The following is a 17,578-nucleotide window of genomic DNA, read 5'->3' as shown; positions in this document are numbered from 1 at the left end:
TTCTCTGAACACTACATTTTCGTGTTTTATTTAACCTTTAAAGTGTGTGCGGGTCAACTACGGAATTTGCTGAATAATCCTGCATCAAACTTCATCTAAAATTCGCAACAACAGAAACAAAAAATTATTTAGCTGAAAACTGTTCAATTTATAATGTCGTCTACAAACAACATTTATAGTCCAATCTTTCAGACACCATAATCTGAATATTTATAATTCTTCTCTTACTTTTATGATCTCGGTCAGAGAGATAGGCACTTAGATTGTAATAGTTGGGGCATGAAGTTTAATAGTTATTATATGGAGTGTAGCCTCGCTGACTATAATTATAATTATTAGTACTGGGGAAACAAGTTCAATTATATTTAATTGTTATGTTTATTGGGCTGTTTCCCACTCGTATTCACTGATTGACCTCATTATACGTAGACTACTAAGTTACAAGCTTAACTAGCTGGAGAAGTACAGAATACATGGCAAATTGGTCCGCACTTCTGTACTACAGTGAATACGGCTATACGAGAACGTATTCACCGATTGACCTCATTATACGTAGACTACTAAGTTACAAGCTTAACTAGCTGGAGAAGTACAGAATACACGGAAAATTGGTTCGTCCTTCTGTACTACAGTGAATACGGCTATACGAGAACGTATTCACCGATTGACCTCATTATACGTAGACTACTAAGTTATAAGCTTAACTAGCTGGAAAAGTACAGAATACACGGAAAATTGGTTCGTCCTTCTGTACTACAGTGAATACGGCTATACGAGTACGTATTCACCGATTGACCTCATTATACTTAGGCTTATAGTATAAGCTTAACTACCTAGAAAAGTACAGAATACACGGAAAATTGGTTCGTCATTCTGTACTAAAGTGAATACGGCTATACGAGTACGTATTCACCGAATGACCTCATTATACTTAGGCTTATAGTATAAGCTTAACTAGCTGGAAAAGTACAGAATACACGGAAAATTGGTTCGTCCTTATGTACTGCAGTGAATACGGCTATACGAGTACGTATTCACTGATTGACCTCATTATACTTAGGTTACTATAAGCTTAACTATCTAGAGAAGTACAGAATACACGGAAAATTGGTCCGCACTTCTGTACTACAGTCAATACGGCTATGCGAGTACGTATTCACTGATTGACCTCATTATACTTAGGTTACTATTACAAGCTTAACTATCTAGAGAAGTACATAATACACGGAAAATTGGTCCGCACTTCTGTACTACAGTCAATACGGCTATGCGAGTACGTATTCACTGATTGACCTCATTATACTTAGGTTACTATAAGCTTAACTATCTAGAGAAGTACATAATACACGGAAAATTGGTCCGCACTTCTGTACTACAGTCAATACGGCTATGCGAGTACGTATTCACTGATTGACCTCATTATACGTTACAAAGTTACTATAAGCTTAACTATCTAGAGAAGTACATAATATATGGAAAATTGGTCCGCACTTCTGTACTACAGTGAATACGGCTATGCGAGTACGTATTCACCGATTGACCTCATTATACGTAGACTACTAAGTTACAAGCTTAACTAGCTAGAGAAGTACAGAATATATGGCTAATTGGTCCGCACTTCTGTACTACAGTGAATACGGCTATGCGAGTACGTATTCACCGATTGACCTCATTATACGTAGACTACTAAGTTACAAGCTTAACTAGCTGGAGAAGTACAGAATACATGGCAAATTGGTCCGCACTTCTGTACTACAGTGAATACGGCTATACGAGAACGTATTCACCGATTGACCTCATTATACGTAGACTACTAAGTTACAAGCTTAACTAGCTGGAGAAGTACAGAATACACGGAAAACTGGTTCGTCCTTCTGTACTACAGTGAATACGGCTATACGAGAACGTATTCACCGATTGACCTCATTATACGTAGACTACTAAGTTACAAGCTTAACTAGCTGGAAAAGTACAGAATACATGGCAAATTGGTCCGCACTTCTGTACTACAGTGAATACGGCTATACGAGAACGTATTCACCGATTGACCTCATTATACGTAGACTACTAAGTTACAAGCTTAACTAGCTGGAGAAGTACAGAATACACGGAAAACTGGTTCGTCCTTCTGTACTACAGTGAATATGGCTATACGAGTACGTACTGATTGACCTAATTATACTTGGTTACTATAAGCTTAACTAGCTGGAAAAGTACAGAATACACGGAAAATTGGTTCGCCCTTCTGTAGTACAGTGAATATGGCTATACGAGTACGTACTGATTGACCTAATTATACTTGGTTACTATAAGCTTAACTAGCTGGAAAAGTACAGAATACACGGAAAATTGGTTCGCCCTTCTGTACTACAGTGAATACAGTTATACGAGTACTAGCAAGCTTTCTACTGATTAGTATGAATTATTATAAACACAATATTTAGTTAAATATTAATAATATACCAATAATAGACAAAATAACAAATAAATTCCACTAGGAATAATCTTAAATAATTCCTGTTAAGGTAACAAAACTAAAAATGCACGTTAAGAAACTAATCAGTACGTCTTGAAATTATCTTGCATTGTGTCAAACCAAGCGGACATTATTGCCGTTTGGAAACAGATTATTTTCTCTATGTTCTTTATAGGCAACATTGTCACATAATGGCATTGCCAAGGTTTATGTCTCGTATCTATCAGAATCCATTATTAACTTAGTTTTGATAGTTAATCATAGCGATTGCACCTTTATTGGTTACACTTGCCTTACTCATTACGTTTCCATTGTTTTTTCCGGTACATTAATTTTGCAGACGTTAACTTTTTACAGTGTACGGAACCCAATAAACGTTCCCTATCAATTAACGACTTAATGAGTTGTCTTCGAGTTTATTTCTCTGATTGTGCTCTACATTTGTGGCACATTGTAACAGTAACATTAGTTCACGTCTAAAATGAGCTTCCTTCGAACACATACTGTTCCTCAACCGCAATTTAATCTGTTCCAATTTTTTTATCGTGAGATTTAGCTTAACAAATATAAGTACTTCTTAATTTCTGAAATGAGGGAGGTTGGAGAAGATATAGAAACGTATGATTCTCCGAAGTGCCAGTAGTATTAACAGCTTTTTAATCAATATCAATATTTAATACCTTTAATTTTAGGATAAACGGGTATTCGGTTGGCAATTTCTGGAATCAAAATACTTTGAGGCTAAAATATGTTGTGAGTCCCTAAAATATATGTTATCATACAATACTATTGAATATAAATGAAAACCAAGAGACGTGTTTTAACAAGATTAGATAATATTTCTAGTTTCCAAACTGTTATCAAATCACAAGTTATATCGGACTGACACTATGGTCATCACTTCTACGAGGTACAGTTTTAGGAGCAGACAGCAGAATCGAACTTACTTACTTACGAACTTAAAATTATTCTAATAAGCTCGTACTCTGTTCTTGTGACTGATTTCGAGTGACATGTAGTCATTATTATTACGATTCTTACGTGACACAGTTAATTCATTATTTTTTATCGTTTTTATTGTTCCAATCCTATATCTAATTTGTATATTCTGTATGTATGGGGTAAATTAAAACCATCACGTTGGGTTGTAAATTCGTAAAGAAATATTCTGAAACCTCAACGTTATTTTCATTAAAATATTTGTCTTTTTAGTATGTTATTTACGTACTAAATGAGAGAACACAAATTGTAATGCAACTAGAATGTAATGCAATTAAAACAGTTTTTATCTTATCATCTCGTAGATTAGCACAGAACTTTATACGATTCATATGTAAAATAAACGTGTTTATTTTCTATATTATCAGATTAAGACGAAAACATTCATTACCACGATTAGATTAATGTTAACAAGTCTGCATGTGTTTATTAAACAACTTAACATTTGCTTTGCAGTATTATTCCGTTCTTCTTTTCCCTGTTCTGATTTCCATCTCAGCTATTGATATAATCATGATGGATTTGTGACCAGTTACGAGAAAGTAATCTAAAAACAAAATTCAATTGTTCTCAACCGATCTAAAGCGGATTAAGCTTTTTATTTTTCAATATAATACTTCAGGTTGTATTAAAGTTTGGGTTTTTTTAATACGCAGCACTAGGTTTTTTCTTTGAACGAGAGATTTTGCATTCTATAATATAGACGTTCGTAGCTATTTAACCGAAAATAGAATTCCAGATCTTTAAACAACTGCCATATTGTATAAGAAATACTTAACTTTACTAACACCGAAATTTTGTTCCATTTAAGTTTAGTTAGTTCTCGTAAAGACGTTAAGGCTCTTGTTACTGTATTTCCAACTGTTATAAAGATGGTGTATCTTACATTTTACCAATTATTGTATTTACTAGAATGACCCATATATGAGAAATGCCTTTGCTATTGTAACTTAGTTACGTTACGAGTGTGGGTTTTGACAATGCTAGTTTATTTTTATTAGGTTTGAGCATGTTTGTTTTATTAATTTCGAAAGTACGATCTATTTTTCACCTTAAATCAGCTATATTATATGGATGCAACTTAAGAGGCATTGCAGTCTCAGTGGATAAAGATGTAACATTTATATACGTACTCGTACTTAACATATTGGACGTGTATTAAGTATTTTTTTAGGTATGCTTTTAACAATATTCGTTCGTTTTTAACAAATAATTGTGTTTTAAATCAGTGATTATTTATTATTATTAAAGTTATTTAGATAAGAATTTTACGGTCTTTACGGTAAAGTATAGAAGTAAATTGAGTCAAGTATTTTTAATATTTATTACTATTGTCATCAGTTGTTGACAGGATATATTTTACGCCCAGAATTAATTCTAATCTTAAGTTATGAGTAGTTAAATGTCATATAATAAATACTCATTCTTTCATTAATTTTTTTTCTACTGGAACATAGTGGTGAGTTGTACAGCCCATAGTGAGCCATACCGTATGGGAATTTGGTACTTGGAGGCCACGTTTCTTAACAAATAACAAACGGTAGATAGGAACAGAGTGGCCTCCATATCGTCGATATCGCTTCCTTTTAGTTGGCAGGAAACAAGAGCCAATTGTCACAATGACATGTATTTCTAGTAAGTCAAAAAAGTTATTTCTAATAATTTAGTATTCTTGGTCCCCGCTAAGAAAAACTTTTCGAGAAACGGTGGTCTCCGGATAATACCAAATTACCGCGAATTTCTTTTATTTTTTGTGACTGAAACGTTTAATGATTAATTCTGGGTTGTCGGAATTCCTTTTAACTTGAGTAATGAGTGATCACTCAGAACCATACAGCTGCAAATTTCTTCCATTGCCTGTTTGAAGTTAGACAACATCCACACTTGATGACTTCGAACACAATTATTGTAATTGCCTAGACATTGGCAAATTAGTGTACTTATCGCAGGGCAACTTACCTGGTACACAAATATTGAGAGAGCTTGATTGGTTTGTATTGACTCCCTCCTCTCTCTGACTACTAGGCAGGATGTGCATGCTTTATAATGATTTGCGTCAGTTTAGACTAACTAGTAACAGTTTTTCTGACGTGATGTCGTCTTACGTAGATACAATGGAGCGGCAAGGACAGGAATTAAAATAGTTCATATTAATTTAATATGGAAACTAAAATTTTAGATTATTTTTTCTTTTTTTTACAATTGTGTGGTTATTGATATGTTTAATATTAAATATGAAAACTGAAGTGGTAACTTGCTTCTTTTGCGTCTAATGCGCGGCTTGTTGTCATGGACTTAAGAGCCTTAGTGCACCCCGGAAGTACAACACGAGTGGTTGCCTCATTTTACATTTCCTTCAGTTTTACAAACCGCCGAAAACAACCGATTAGGTCCTCCTTGGGAAATTCACCACCCTTGTCCAGTCTACCAAAGATGACGTTGCGCCCCCTTTCCATCGCAGAATAGTCTAAGAGCAGGTGTTCAGCAGTTTCCTCTTGCCCGGCACACATTCTACAGAGCAGATTCTCCCGGAGAATGCCGACTCTGTGAATATACTTCGTTAGGTGATCATGTCCTGCACGAGTAATTAGACCCACAACCCGAGAAGACACCGATCTACTTAAGGAGGGAGGGTCAGACACCACCCTGGGGAAAAGCGACTCTAGTACCATTGTGCTCAGACCCGAATGCAGTCTCCACCTTCTCTCAAGTTAAGTGTGAACCCACTGCAAGACAGCCCTAAAGGGTGTACACCTAAAAATGCCACAGAACGGGTGTGGCCCGTCATATTGGACGCTGAGCCCAAGTTGGTGGCCAGAGCATCAGTCCCCTCGTTCCCAGAGACTTCCACATGACAAGGAACCCAACAAAAAGCCACATTGTTGATTCTGCCAAGGGAAGCAATCCCAGAAGTTTTGGAGTTGAATATACAAGATTCCATCACCTTTAATGCAGCCTGGTTGTCTTTTGAAATCTCCTTCCTCCACTACAGACGAAGATTCTCGCAAACATATTCCATAATGGCTGTGTCAGTGTGTCTCCTGCCGGAAGCACTGTGGGATGAGGCCCTATAGAGACCACTAGCTCCCTACATGGTTTCACACCCACAATTCCAGCGCCTGTGCCAGTTTTTGTGTTAGAGGCATATGCAAACCATTCAAGGTCCGCTGGTGGAAGAGGTTTCTCTATCTCTCTCCGACCTAGTCTCCCTAGAAGGTATAACAATCCTGAAAGGATTTGTTGGAAAGGATTGTCGAAGGAAAATATTTTAGACAACTTATCAGATTATGTGCAGAGCATTCTCCTGAATCAGGATGCAGTGCTCCCTGTTGCAGCTTCCAAACAGAGCCCCGCCAGCTGAAGACAGTAGGCACTCCTCCTGGCCATAGCACGAATGACAATGTCCAGGGAGGCGAGGTTGAGACAGCAGTCTAGAGCTGCACCGGCGCACTTGGAAAGGCCCCAGTGATAACCAGAAGGCGAGCCATTCTTTGGGTGCTAGCCAGACGAGCTACCGCCTTCCTGACCTCAGTGCTTGGCTACCAGGCGACAGCCCCAAACGCGTCTTGCTTATTTTCTTTCCTATTATCTTTTAGCCTCGGCTTCCATAATATCACCTTGTGATAATGATGTCATACTGTGTAGGTCTGCTCAGACAAGCTTGTTTTTGATATTCGTCTCTGTAAATATGTACGGTAATGTTGTGTACGGTGATACCGAATACATACTTCAAGTACTCAACAATTTAAAATTATAATCAAATTTGCGAAGTTAACAAAGTAAGCTGTCATACTTTAGGATTTCGTGATATGCGTCATATATTGCAGCGTGTTCAAAAACGTAATAACATTCGATTTAGAAGAAAATAACTTTGGTTGTTATATCTGACACATCTATGTTGCAATTATTTTTTCATTAAAGCTCTGGACATATTTTGTGGTATTTTTGTATTGTAAGTTTTATTTCGTCCATTTTTCTTTTCAATTTAAGTAGTTAAGAAAATACTCATAATATTGTATCCCACAAGGGTAGGCTTAGTAAATGTTTATATTTTCTATGGATTAGAAAACAAGAAGCACATAACTGGCAGGATATATTTTGTCCTCTTTTCCATAATATTGATTCTATATTAGGTAGTGTCTATGTGGCACGATTCTTAAGGACACAGATATTATTATTTTTTATGTTGGTAATTTTGACTAAATGAGTTTCGTTAATGTAAACATATTATCAAACAAAGTACAGTTAACATATATTTACGTGAATTTAAAATTTGTATGTGTTTTTTCCGGGATTAGTTTTAGGGTTCCCAAATTGCTTTGCAGAATTTGAATGTTAATATGTATATAGTCAACCTATTTAAATTGATTTTGATATTATTCTTTATATCAGAGACAATCTCATTATTCTTTGTGTGTGTGTCAATAATAGTGCCTTTCTCGACATTTTTATGGTCTTGGCGGCGTTGCGTCAGGTGTGTTACTGAACTGGGTGCACATATATCACGTTTTACTGATAATATATTGATCCGATACAATCTTGAGATAAGTGAAACGGTAATAAGTTACCTCTGGTTTATTAATATTGAAACAGTACCGCTGGTATTTCTGTGACAACCATTACTCTTGTAACCTGCAGTAGCTCATGGGGCGACCTTGTCACTGCCTCTTGTGCCGGATCTGACCTTGGTCGGCTGCCGGGGCTCTCGTGATCAGGAGCTACATTCGTCCAAGATTACAAGGGCGAAACATTTTCTGTCAAATTTGTCTGGCTATGTGCAGCTGCCTTCCTACATATTTTCAACAGCTTAAGTCCTCTCAAGAAATCATTACACCAGGACAACAGGAGTGAAACATTTGTCTTGCATTCCATTGGCTGTGTACATGTCTCCAAATAGCTCATGTCATGTCAAGAAATCACCACAAAAGAGGTGAAACATTTTCCCTTACATTTCATTGGCTATGTACAGCTGCCACCTTACATGTCTCTAGTAGCTCATGTCTTCTCAAGAAATCACCACAAAAGAGGTGAAACATTTTCCCTTACATTTCATTGGCTGTGTACAGCTGCCTCCTTACATGTCTCCAATAGCTCATGTCTTCTCAAGAAATCACCACAAAAAGAGGTGAAACATTTTCCCTTACATTTCATTGGCTGTGTACAGCTGCCTCCTTAAATGTCTCCAATAGCTCATGTCTTCTCAACAAATCACCAAAAAAGAGCTGAAACATTTTCTGTTAAATTTTTCTGGCTATGTGCAGTTGTCCCCCTGTATGTCTCCAGTACAGTCCTGTCAAAAAATCGCCACAAAAGAGCTGAAACACTTTCTGTTAAATGTGTTTGACTATGTGCAGTTGTCCTCCCTATATGTCTCCAGTACATCATGTCCTGTCAAGAAATCACCACAAAAGAGGTGAAACATTTTCTGTTAAATGTGTTTGACTATGTGCAGTTGTCTCCCTATATGTCTCCAGTACATCATGTTCTGTTAAGAAATCACCACAAAAGAGGTGAAACATTTTTCTGTTAAATGTGTTTGACTATGTGCAGTTGTCTCCATATATGTCTTCAGTACATCATGTCCTGTCAAGAAATCACCACAAAAGAGGTGAAACATTTTCTGTTAAATGTGTTTGACTATGTGCAGTTGTCTCCCTATATGTCTTCAGTACATCATGTCCTGTCAAAAAATCACCACAAAAGAGGTGAAACATTTTCTGTTAAATGTGTTTGACTATGTGCAGTTGTCTCCCTATATGTCTCCAGTACATCATGTCCTGTCAAGAAATCACCACAAAAGAGGTGAAACATTTTCTGTTAAATGTGTTTGACTATGTGCAGTTGTCTCCCTATATGTCTCCAGTACATCATGTCCTGTCAAGAAATCACCTCAAAAGAGCTGAAACATTTTCTTTTAAATTTGTCTGGCTATGTGCAGTTGTCTCCCTGTATGTCTCCAGTACATCATGTTCTGTCAAGAATTCACTAGGAAAACCGGCGTGAAAAACTTTTTGTTGCATTCCGTTGGGTATGTACACTGTACAGCCTATCTTTATATCTCCAATCTATCATGTTCGTTCAAGAATTCACCAGGATAACAGGTTCGAATCATTCACTGTTACGTACGTCTGTTTATGTGCAATTAATACTGTAGATAAAGAGTGGTTATGAAATATAAATTAAACCGCCTATTAATCATGAGATTATCATTATTCCACCCGCACGTTTTAAATTTAAGCGGTAAAATGTAGCGGCTTCAGTAATGTTTGACCACTCCATCTACAGGGGGATAACTGATTCACAAGCAGAACTCGCACATGTTGTCTTAGTGTCATTTTATTTCTTAAGATTTTTTTAGAAAATATATTTTGTGTGTGTTTTATTCGCCAGTAAAGAAATATAAAATCAACTCCATGCGCGTTTGGTGTTGGGGTTTCATCAAAAATACTCGGACAACAGATAAAGATCGGACCGAACCACTTGTAAAAATGTATTTGCTATATTTGTATCGGTGGTGATGTATGGCGTGGCCGGCCACCATGAGCAAATCCAATAATTAATGGTGGTAGGGAAATTGGAAACCGCGCGCACTGACATCAGAAATCCAATCAAGTGTCCGACCTACCGGTAATACACCCGTAGGGACGCGTAGGTATTTTTTAATATAAATTATATCGCCAACATATAGGAGTCCAATTACGGCAGGAATCGCCCGTTCAAATTCGTTTATATTACTTGCGGTCGGAAAATAACTTTTTCCGCCTTTATTGGCTTCGTTGGTGCAAAAAACCGCTCCCGTGATTGGTGTCTGGCGATAAAATTTGAATTGTATAACTGATCGCACCACTGTCGAGTGCACATGTAGTTTATACATTAAAACATTTCTGCCCGACTCGTCCGACGTAAAAATGTGTCGGTTTTTTTCATCGTCGGTCGCAACAACCTCCGCCATTTTTTCGTTTATTGAAATCAAATATAATCTTATTTTGTGCGAGTGATATTCAATTCCGGTCCACACTCCGATAGCGGGTCTCCCTTCTATTCAAATATGCAAACAATTTTATTTCCATGTCGATGTTTGTAACGAGCTGGTGGTAACAACGTTCTGATTGTCCCAGCCTCACTTCGGCTTGCGATTGTTCAAGGATAACCGAACGGTGATCGATATTTTGTGAAAAAATGTGCCCAAACAAAAATAGCTTGTTGATTGTTAAAACTCAGGTAACAGATGATTCCCACAGTTCGCTGTTAACGAGACTTCCACCACCGCCGGCTACGTAGTTCGTATTATTGCTACCCTTGTATTATTATTTGTTATAAATCTGTTATTTACTGACGAATGCATTCGTTGACAGTAAATTTGAGAATGGTCCGATTTGTCCAATAATATTTTGACATCGTTGTAATTTAACTGTTAAAATAATGAAGTTCGAATATGCTGACTACTTAAAACTAAATAATAATGAGCACACACATATCAACATTGAAAATAATCTGGAAATTTGACAGAAGCAGGAAGGGTAATCTAATATAAACTATATAATATAAAATATAAGGGTAGATCATTTTTAATTCATAAAATTGCTAAAATTAGTCTCAACATGCTATTAAATTAAAATATGTTATAACGAAATTATTATTTGAATAAGAGAATTTTTCCATTGACAAAAATTAGCCACAAAAGTAATGCTTAAGCACATGTTAATTTATTTCAGTTATTTGATTTTGTTTAATACAACCTATATGGTACGTGATGATGATCTATATGAGATTGAATACAGATACTATGTTTTAAGAATTCTTTTAAAAGGGTTCATCGTGTATTACTTTTATAAATTTAATGAAGAAAATACATTATAGCATAAACAAATCCATTTTTTGTACTTGTTTTATTTGCAAAAGCCCCTGAAAAATATTCTCTTCAGATGGATGTTTGTTCCAGATTCCAGTAGTCAAATCTGTCACAGCGTTATATTTTAGACGCTGCAATACGTGGAAGGTGAACTGGAGCTGAATTTAACATTTTTACATATACAGTGTTTGCTCAAAGGTTGTCTCAGGGCAGGGAGATCTACCAATACGAGACCAGAGCCAGGAACTATTTCCGGATTGAACAGTATACAGCGATTTCAATCGAATAGTTGCTAACCACTAAGCAATAACAAGTTAAGCTAATTAATAAGCTCCCTGGAGATCAGAGACGAATCAATGAACCCTAAATATTTAAATCTCGATTAATACGTTTTCTATAATATAAGATATTTTACTCAGTTGATGAGTTTACAATGGATGAAAATTAACATTTTATCGTTATTTTATTTGACCCTCTCAGATGTCTAAAAAGAAAGTATTTCATCAGGTCATATACGTATGCACACGATCACGAATATGATATGGATATACATTGTGTATCCTTATTGAAAACGGCATTGTGTATAAATGTCAAAAGGATTATTACGAATTTTTTTTCTTTAGTATATATTTATACATATTGTGTATATTTAAAGAGAGTCCATAACGATGGTGATAAATGGCTGTGCCTATAATAAACTAACGTGTCATCGATAAAAAAATATTTTGGACATTGTTGTACAACAATAAAGAATTATTATCAATACAGTGTCAAAGGAAACCAATTTTGAGTACCCTACATGGACATATTATGTATTATTATTAATTACATAAATCAATTTTTATTATGAAGTACAAGTCCAGAATGGTGTGGTAAAAGTTAGATACTACTATGTTTTACTACGCGCATGACGCAACTACGGCTGATATTTATTTACTGTAGATACAAAACAATGGGGCACGTTGTTTTCTGAGACTCGACTAGGTATCAAAAACGTTGCTTATCTTTCCACCAAATACATTTTCTTGAAATTATTTTTAAGAGTGTTTGTGGGTGTTATATGAAAATATTAAAAGTATTCGGAAGAAGTATTTTAAATCCGCGTTGTTTGAGGAACACATTCTCCGCCAATATAAAACCCTGCACAAGTCGTGTTATTTGAAGCCATAATATTATTCTCCATTGTGGCAGTCAGTGCCTTGTGAGTGACTCGGCAGTTTGACCGGTGTGGATGTATCCCTGTATGGCTCGTGTCTGCTCTTCTCTTCACCAACCCTCGCTACTTGTGTTTAACTAGGTAAACCTAGTCTCTGTCATCTCTAACGTCAATAATGTGTATACGAGCTGAATCCCGACATACCTAATCGTAATATCTACATAGCTGCTGGGATTCCCCGAATTCCCTTAATTTATTGGTGCGCTCAACCCTAAATGAACTGGACCCTTAGCTTTCTAAACACAACTTTTCTTTAAACGTAAAAAACAACAATTATGTCATTCCAAACGAAGTGACTTGGCAGAGTATGCCGCTGTAACGGATGTGTTGCAATCTTTGAACCGTGTTCAGTAAACTTTCACGTAGGTTGCCGTCTTCATATTCTAAAATGGCGATATGTGGTCTCAAAGATAGAAAAACAGTTTTCATGGATCGGAGTAGTCCGTTACAACAGTGTCGGAGTAGTACGCTACAACATGTGTCGGAGAAGTATGCTACAACACGTGTCGTAACGGGCTTCTTTGAGGTTCCACGGAAGATTTCAGATCAATTCTCCAGATGTCCTGCAACAGATAGACAAACAAGCAATCATACAAAAAAGAAAGTAACACTAGAACGGAGCATCATAAAATTCATTCATGTAGAAATGAAGTTGCATGCAAATTTAAAAGTTGAAAAATGAAACCGATCTTGACATATCTTTCCACATGACACATTCAGATCTGTGTTCATTAAATTGAATTTTATATCAGTTAAATAGTAAAAGTTCTTGTGAGCTCTGCACACCAAATCACTATAAAATTGTGTTGTATGTGTTGGAATACTAGGCTAGATGTGTTAATATGTCTCATGTTTAAATATCTTTTTTAGTGTGTTGGGTTTCTTTTAAATTATTCGCTGTTTTTAATATATAGCTATTTTCAAAGTTACCTTTAAGAACAATATAAACATATTGGCTTACGCTCAGCCACACATGCATCATCATTGAACTCAGTGTTACTCAAAGCTTCTTCATGCACAATTTAAAGCTCATAGGTCAGTTCATTTCTGAACCTAATATCATGCGGACAGATAGACAGGCAGAGAGAAATTAAATGTTTCCAGTCCCTCGACTGACAGGCTTCGCTACGCTCAGCCAATAAGCGATGACAAATTATATGATGACAAAGCCATTAACGCAGACTGCGCTGTCTGAAGTTCTGACCATTGTGACAAAGCTCGGAGACAAAACGAATAAACAGAGAAGAAGATGAAATGTTTCTATAAGGGTAAGAAAACAATTTGAACTGCAGAAAGCAAAGGCGGACTGCGGACAAGAGGACAGGCTAATACAAAACGCTAAACTAGTTCCACGGAACGCAATCGTCCGAATGGAGCGCTCTCAAAGCCCAACTGACCACTAGAAAATGATATTCCCAGCAAATAATAAGACAATTTCGTTTGAGTCGGTTTGACCGCCCGCGGACGTCTCCTTGGCCCAAGAAGACGCTTTGATGCGATTAATGCTGGCCCGTAATTTGGCCGCCATGTACAAAGGGTGCTCTGCTCTCGGCCAATAAGAACATACAGTTTAAATGGTCCCAGCCACAATACGGCTTTATTCTGGTTCCGGCACTCCTCTCTGGCGATAGCTTCAAAACAAACTCCGCGCAGTCAGAGATTGTAATAATAATAATTATAACTCTGTTTACTCCGGCAATTATTGTGGACTCACCTTTTCGTTTATCGAATCATAACTTTTTTTTAGTAATTAATTGTTGTCGATAGTTTTTATAGTTTTAGATTAATGTAATTTTATGTTTCTCAAAGAAATACATCGTTGTCGAACTGATCCGGAAATCTTCAATAAGAGTCCATACCACTAATAAGCTACTTAAGTTTGTCACCGTAATACTTTCTGAAACGTAAATTAGAATAAATATTTCAGCTCCATGTCACCTTCCGCTTAGTGCAGCGTGTGAGATCTGACACTAATTTAGTGCATCTGATGTGTCTCTTCACCTCGATTGGATTACACTGGATAGCTCCTGGATAACCAGACAAAGTTCGTTTTGGACGTTCCAGTCGCCTACTTTTTATGGATTTTATGGACAGAAGTAGTCTCGAGGTGGCAGGAGTCTGTCTGTGACAGTGTCAGATCTCAGACGCTGCACTAAGCGGGAGGTGAAATATTCGCATTGAATCAACCCTTTCCACCTTTGATACAATTCTCAGGTCGTTTACAATAATGTATGCTCGTACGTATTTTTTGATACCTCTTAAGAGTTCCAGATAGCGGGCGAATAATGTTGTAAACGTTATACAGCATTTGCATGACTAATTGTGAACTCTAACTTAGTAGTGTAGTTTTTTACAAAATCCATACTAAGCGCGATACAGAGACAGTCACATTGAGAGACACATTGGTTGGTCGAGGTTGTTAGCTAGCCTTAACGAATTTCAATTTTCAATTTGGGAAAAGATATTATCTGGAATATTTCATAACATAAATCAAATTTGACACTTTTGTTAACATGTTAAAGCAATTTTAAGCAACAAATTACTTATACTTATCTTTCCATATCTCTTAAGGTTTCAAGAGAGTGGCTGTTTAGATATAATAATATATATATATATATATATATATATATATATATATATATAAAGTATACAACCGTTATAATGGAATATGTTTAAACGTAACTTCAAATTAATTCTAAAAAAAATAAAGTCCACATTTTGTACGAAAAAAGATAATAAATAGTTAAAATTCTTATAACAATTTCCTGCAATAAGTTTTCAAGAATACGGAGTTTCTAAATCTTTGAAAGTGTTATGTTTGTATTAATATGGCAATATGGTAAAATAAACCACGGAAGGGATATTTCTAACTCGTGGTTTTTTCAGTTTCAGATGAGAATGGCGGGGGAGGTCAGCACCATTGCGGGGGCCTCCATTGTCACCAAGTAAGTTGTCACTCGGTAACGATTGTGCAGTCAACCGATATCTGTCATTTATATGCGGATCATTTATATAGTTTTATACGTTTACTTATTTAAATTTGTTGTTTAGTGATTATCGTTTTTAGTTCTGTCCACTTTGACTTATGTTCTCTATCTTATTGAGTAATGTTATTTGTTTACAATCAGTGAGTTATTGTACTCTATATTCTTACTATACCCGAGCTTTCCAAAGACACCAAATTATTTCAATGTTGATTAAGAATTTGTTCTACAAGTCTTACTGTCATTAATGAATAATGTGGCTGAAAGTTTTGCATAGTACTTCATTAATATATAAGCAACATTGAGTATTTAGTTTTTAAGAGAGCTATTGATACGTGCGATGAAAGTCATACCTTGCTATGTAAACTTTCTAGTTATTACGAGTTTTAAATATTATACATTTTAATATTTACAAAAAATGGGAAATGTGCTGATCAGTGACGACTGTAACTTACTTTTAGAAAGGGTACTTCTTTGTTAATCTTAAATTACAAAATATAAAAATTTTGATTTGCTAAAATGTTAACGAGTTAACAGTAAAACAACCGTACAACCTTGACATTTTCGAACACTCACATACAAGAAGCAAAAGAATTTTTCTAAATCACCATTAAATAGAGACCTCTAAATTTAGATACGGCTATATCTGCCTTTACATTTGATATCTTTAAAAAAATACCCCTAACTCCAAAAAATGTCATTTTGAAGAATTGTAGGTGTTATAAATATTTTCTCCAATTCTAATATGAGGTTTTCATTAAAATGAAGAAGATGGGTTTCTCGGGACAGCCGCTACACATCTCGGACGGTGGCCTGCCTCACCCCGTATAATCCCAGTATTACTGACCCATGACTCATCAGTAAATCTTCGACAGTACGCGATGGATTTAATGGAGTTTTGTAAACATGTTAGTCTCACATCTTAGGTGGTTCCTAAGAAACTAGCATTGACAATTTCGCAGTAACTTCAATTCGCGAATTGAATGTACTGCTAATTTTCATCACATTCAGAATTGTTAAAACATAAACATTGGCGTTAGTCTCCCACGTGAGTCCATAAAGCGAGTTTTTACATGTTTCCATAAACAATCGCGAGAGATCGTGAAAACCTTGGTAACACTCACGTGAACTCTACACTCTTTGCAATGTTGGATATTGTTGCTTACAATGATGAATCTGTTGTTGCTCGGTGGTAGCCGGATTTTGAACGGACATGATTACGAACATTTTTTAGGGTGGAACCGGTGACGCATTCTAATAAATGGAAGCAGTTCGACACCAGTTTAAAGGGTCCTGCCAATTCTACAGTTGGAACCGTCACTGTACGTTGGACCTACAGTAGCGGAATAAATGTTTGTTAGCAAAATTACCGTGTTCTACTTTTTGACTGAAGTTAATTGCACTAGATTAGTAAACACTTTGGAATATATATATCTTGATGTTGGAAATATTCCTTTAAATTTAATTTTTCATAGAAACGTTCTTTGGTAGTGGTTTTAAGGTATTTTTTTATCTGCTTTACTTGATGTAATATTGTGGTTTGTTAATGTAGGATGTATAATCAATTGTACTTTTCCAGTGTTTATATATTGTATTAAAATTCATTTAGCTAAAAATTGTTCCTTGTTAAATATTAGATGATTCAATCAATCAATCAATTCGTTTATTGCCAAAAACATAACATGCATAGGCATTCGTCAAGAAAATTATAATATCCTAACTTAAAGTATAGACTACTGACAGATCAAACACAACAAGACCAAATCAATATAACAGGAGTGATCTACAATTTATTATCCTCAACGTATTCCCGGACACTGTAATATTCTCTCGAAATAAGACATTTTTTCAGACGATTTTGAAATTCCATATCGTCCACAACAATTTTCAAGCAGGATGGCAAAGAGTTAAAAAGGCGGATGCAGGAGTAAAGACTTTGTTTTTCAAAAAAAGATGTTTTATGGCAGGGTAGGATTAGGTTGTTTCTTTTTCTTAAGGAGTAATTATGGGCTGGATTAACGTTGACTGAAAAAAGGTGGGGATACTTTTTG

At 35.9% G+C, this 17,578-nt stretch overlaps 1 protein-coding gene across 5 annotated transcripts in view; it reads left to right on the top strand.

Moving 5' to 3' along the window:
* The window catches only part of LOC124358511 (protein bric-a-brac 1-like), a 524,334-nt gene that overhangs the window by 221,676 nt on the left and 285,080 nt on the right, over positions 1-17,578 (top strand). For all 5 annotated transcript variants that reach the window (XM_046810823.1, XM_046810813.1, XM_046810817.1 and 2 more), the window contains exon 3: positions 15,430-15,488. In XM_046810823.1, coding sequence (XP_046666779.1) covers positions 15,436-15,488 — 53 coding nt within the window. In that variant the 5' untranslated portion in view covers positions 15,430-15,435. The remainder of the gene's footprint in view (positions 1-15,429; positions 15,489-17,578) is intronic.

The sequence above is a fragment of the Homalodisca vitripennis genome, chromosome 1, assembly GCF_021130785.1.
Source record: "Homalodisca vitripennis isolate AUS2020 chromosome 1, UT_GWSS_2.1, whole genome shotgun sequence".
NCBI lineage: Eukaryota > Metazoa > Arthropoda > Insecta > Hemiptera > Cicadellidae > Homalodisca > Homalodisca vitripennis.
This window is presented reverse-complemented; position numbering and strand designations above follow the sequence as displayed.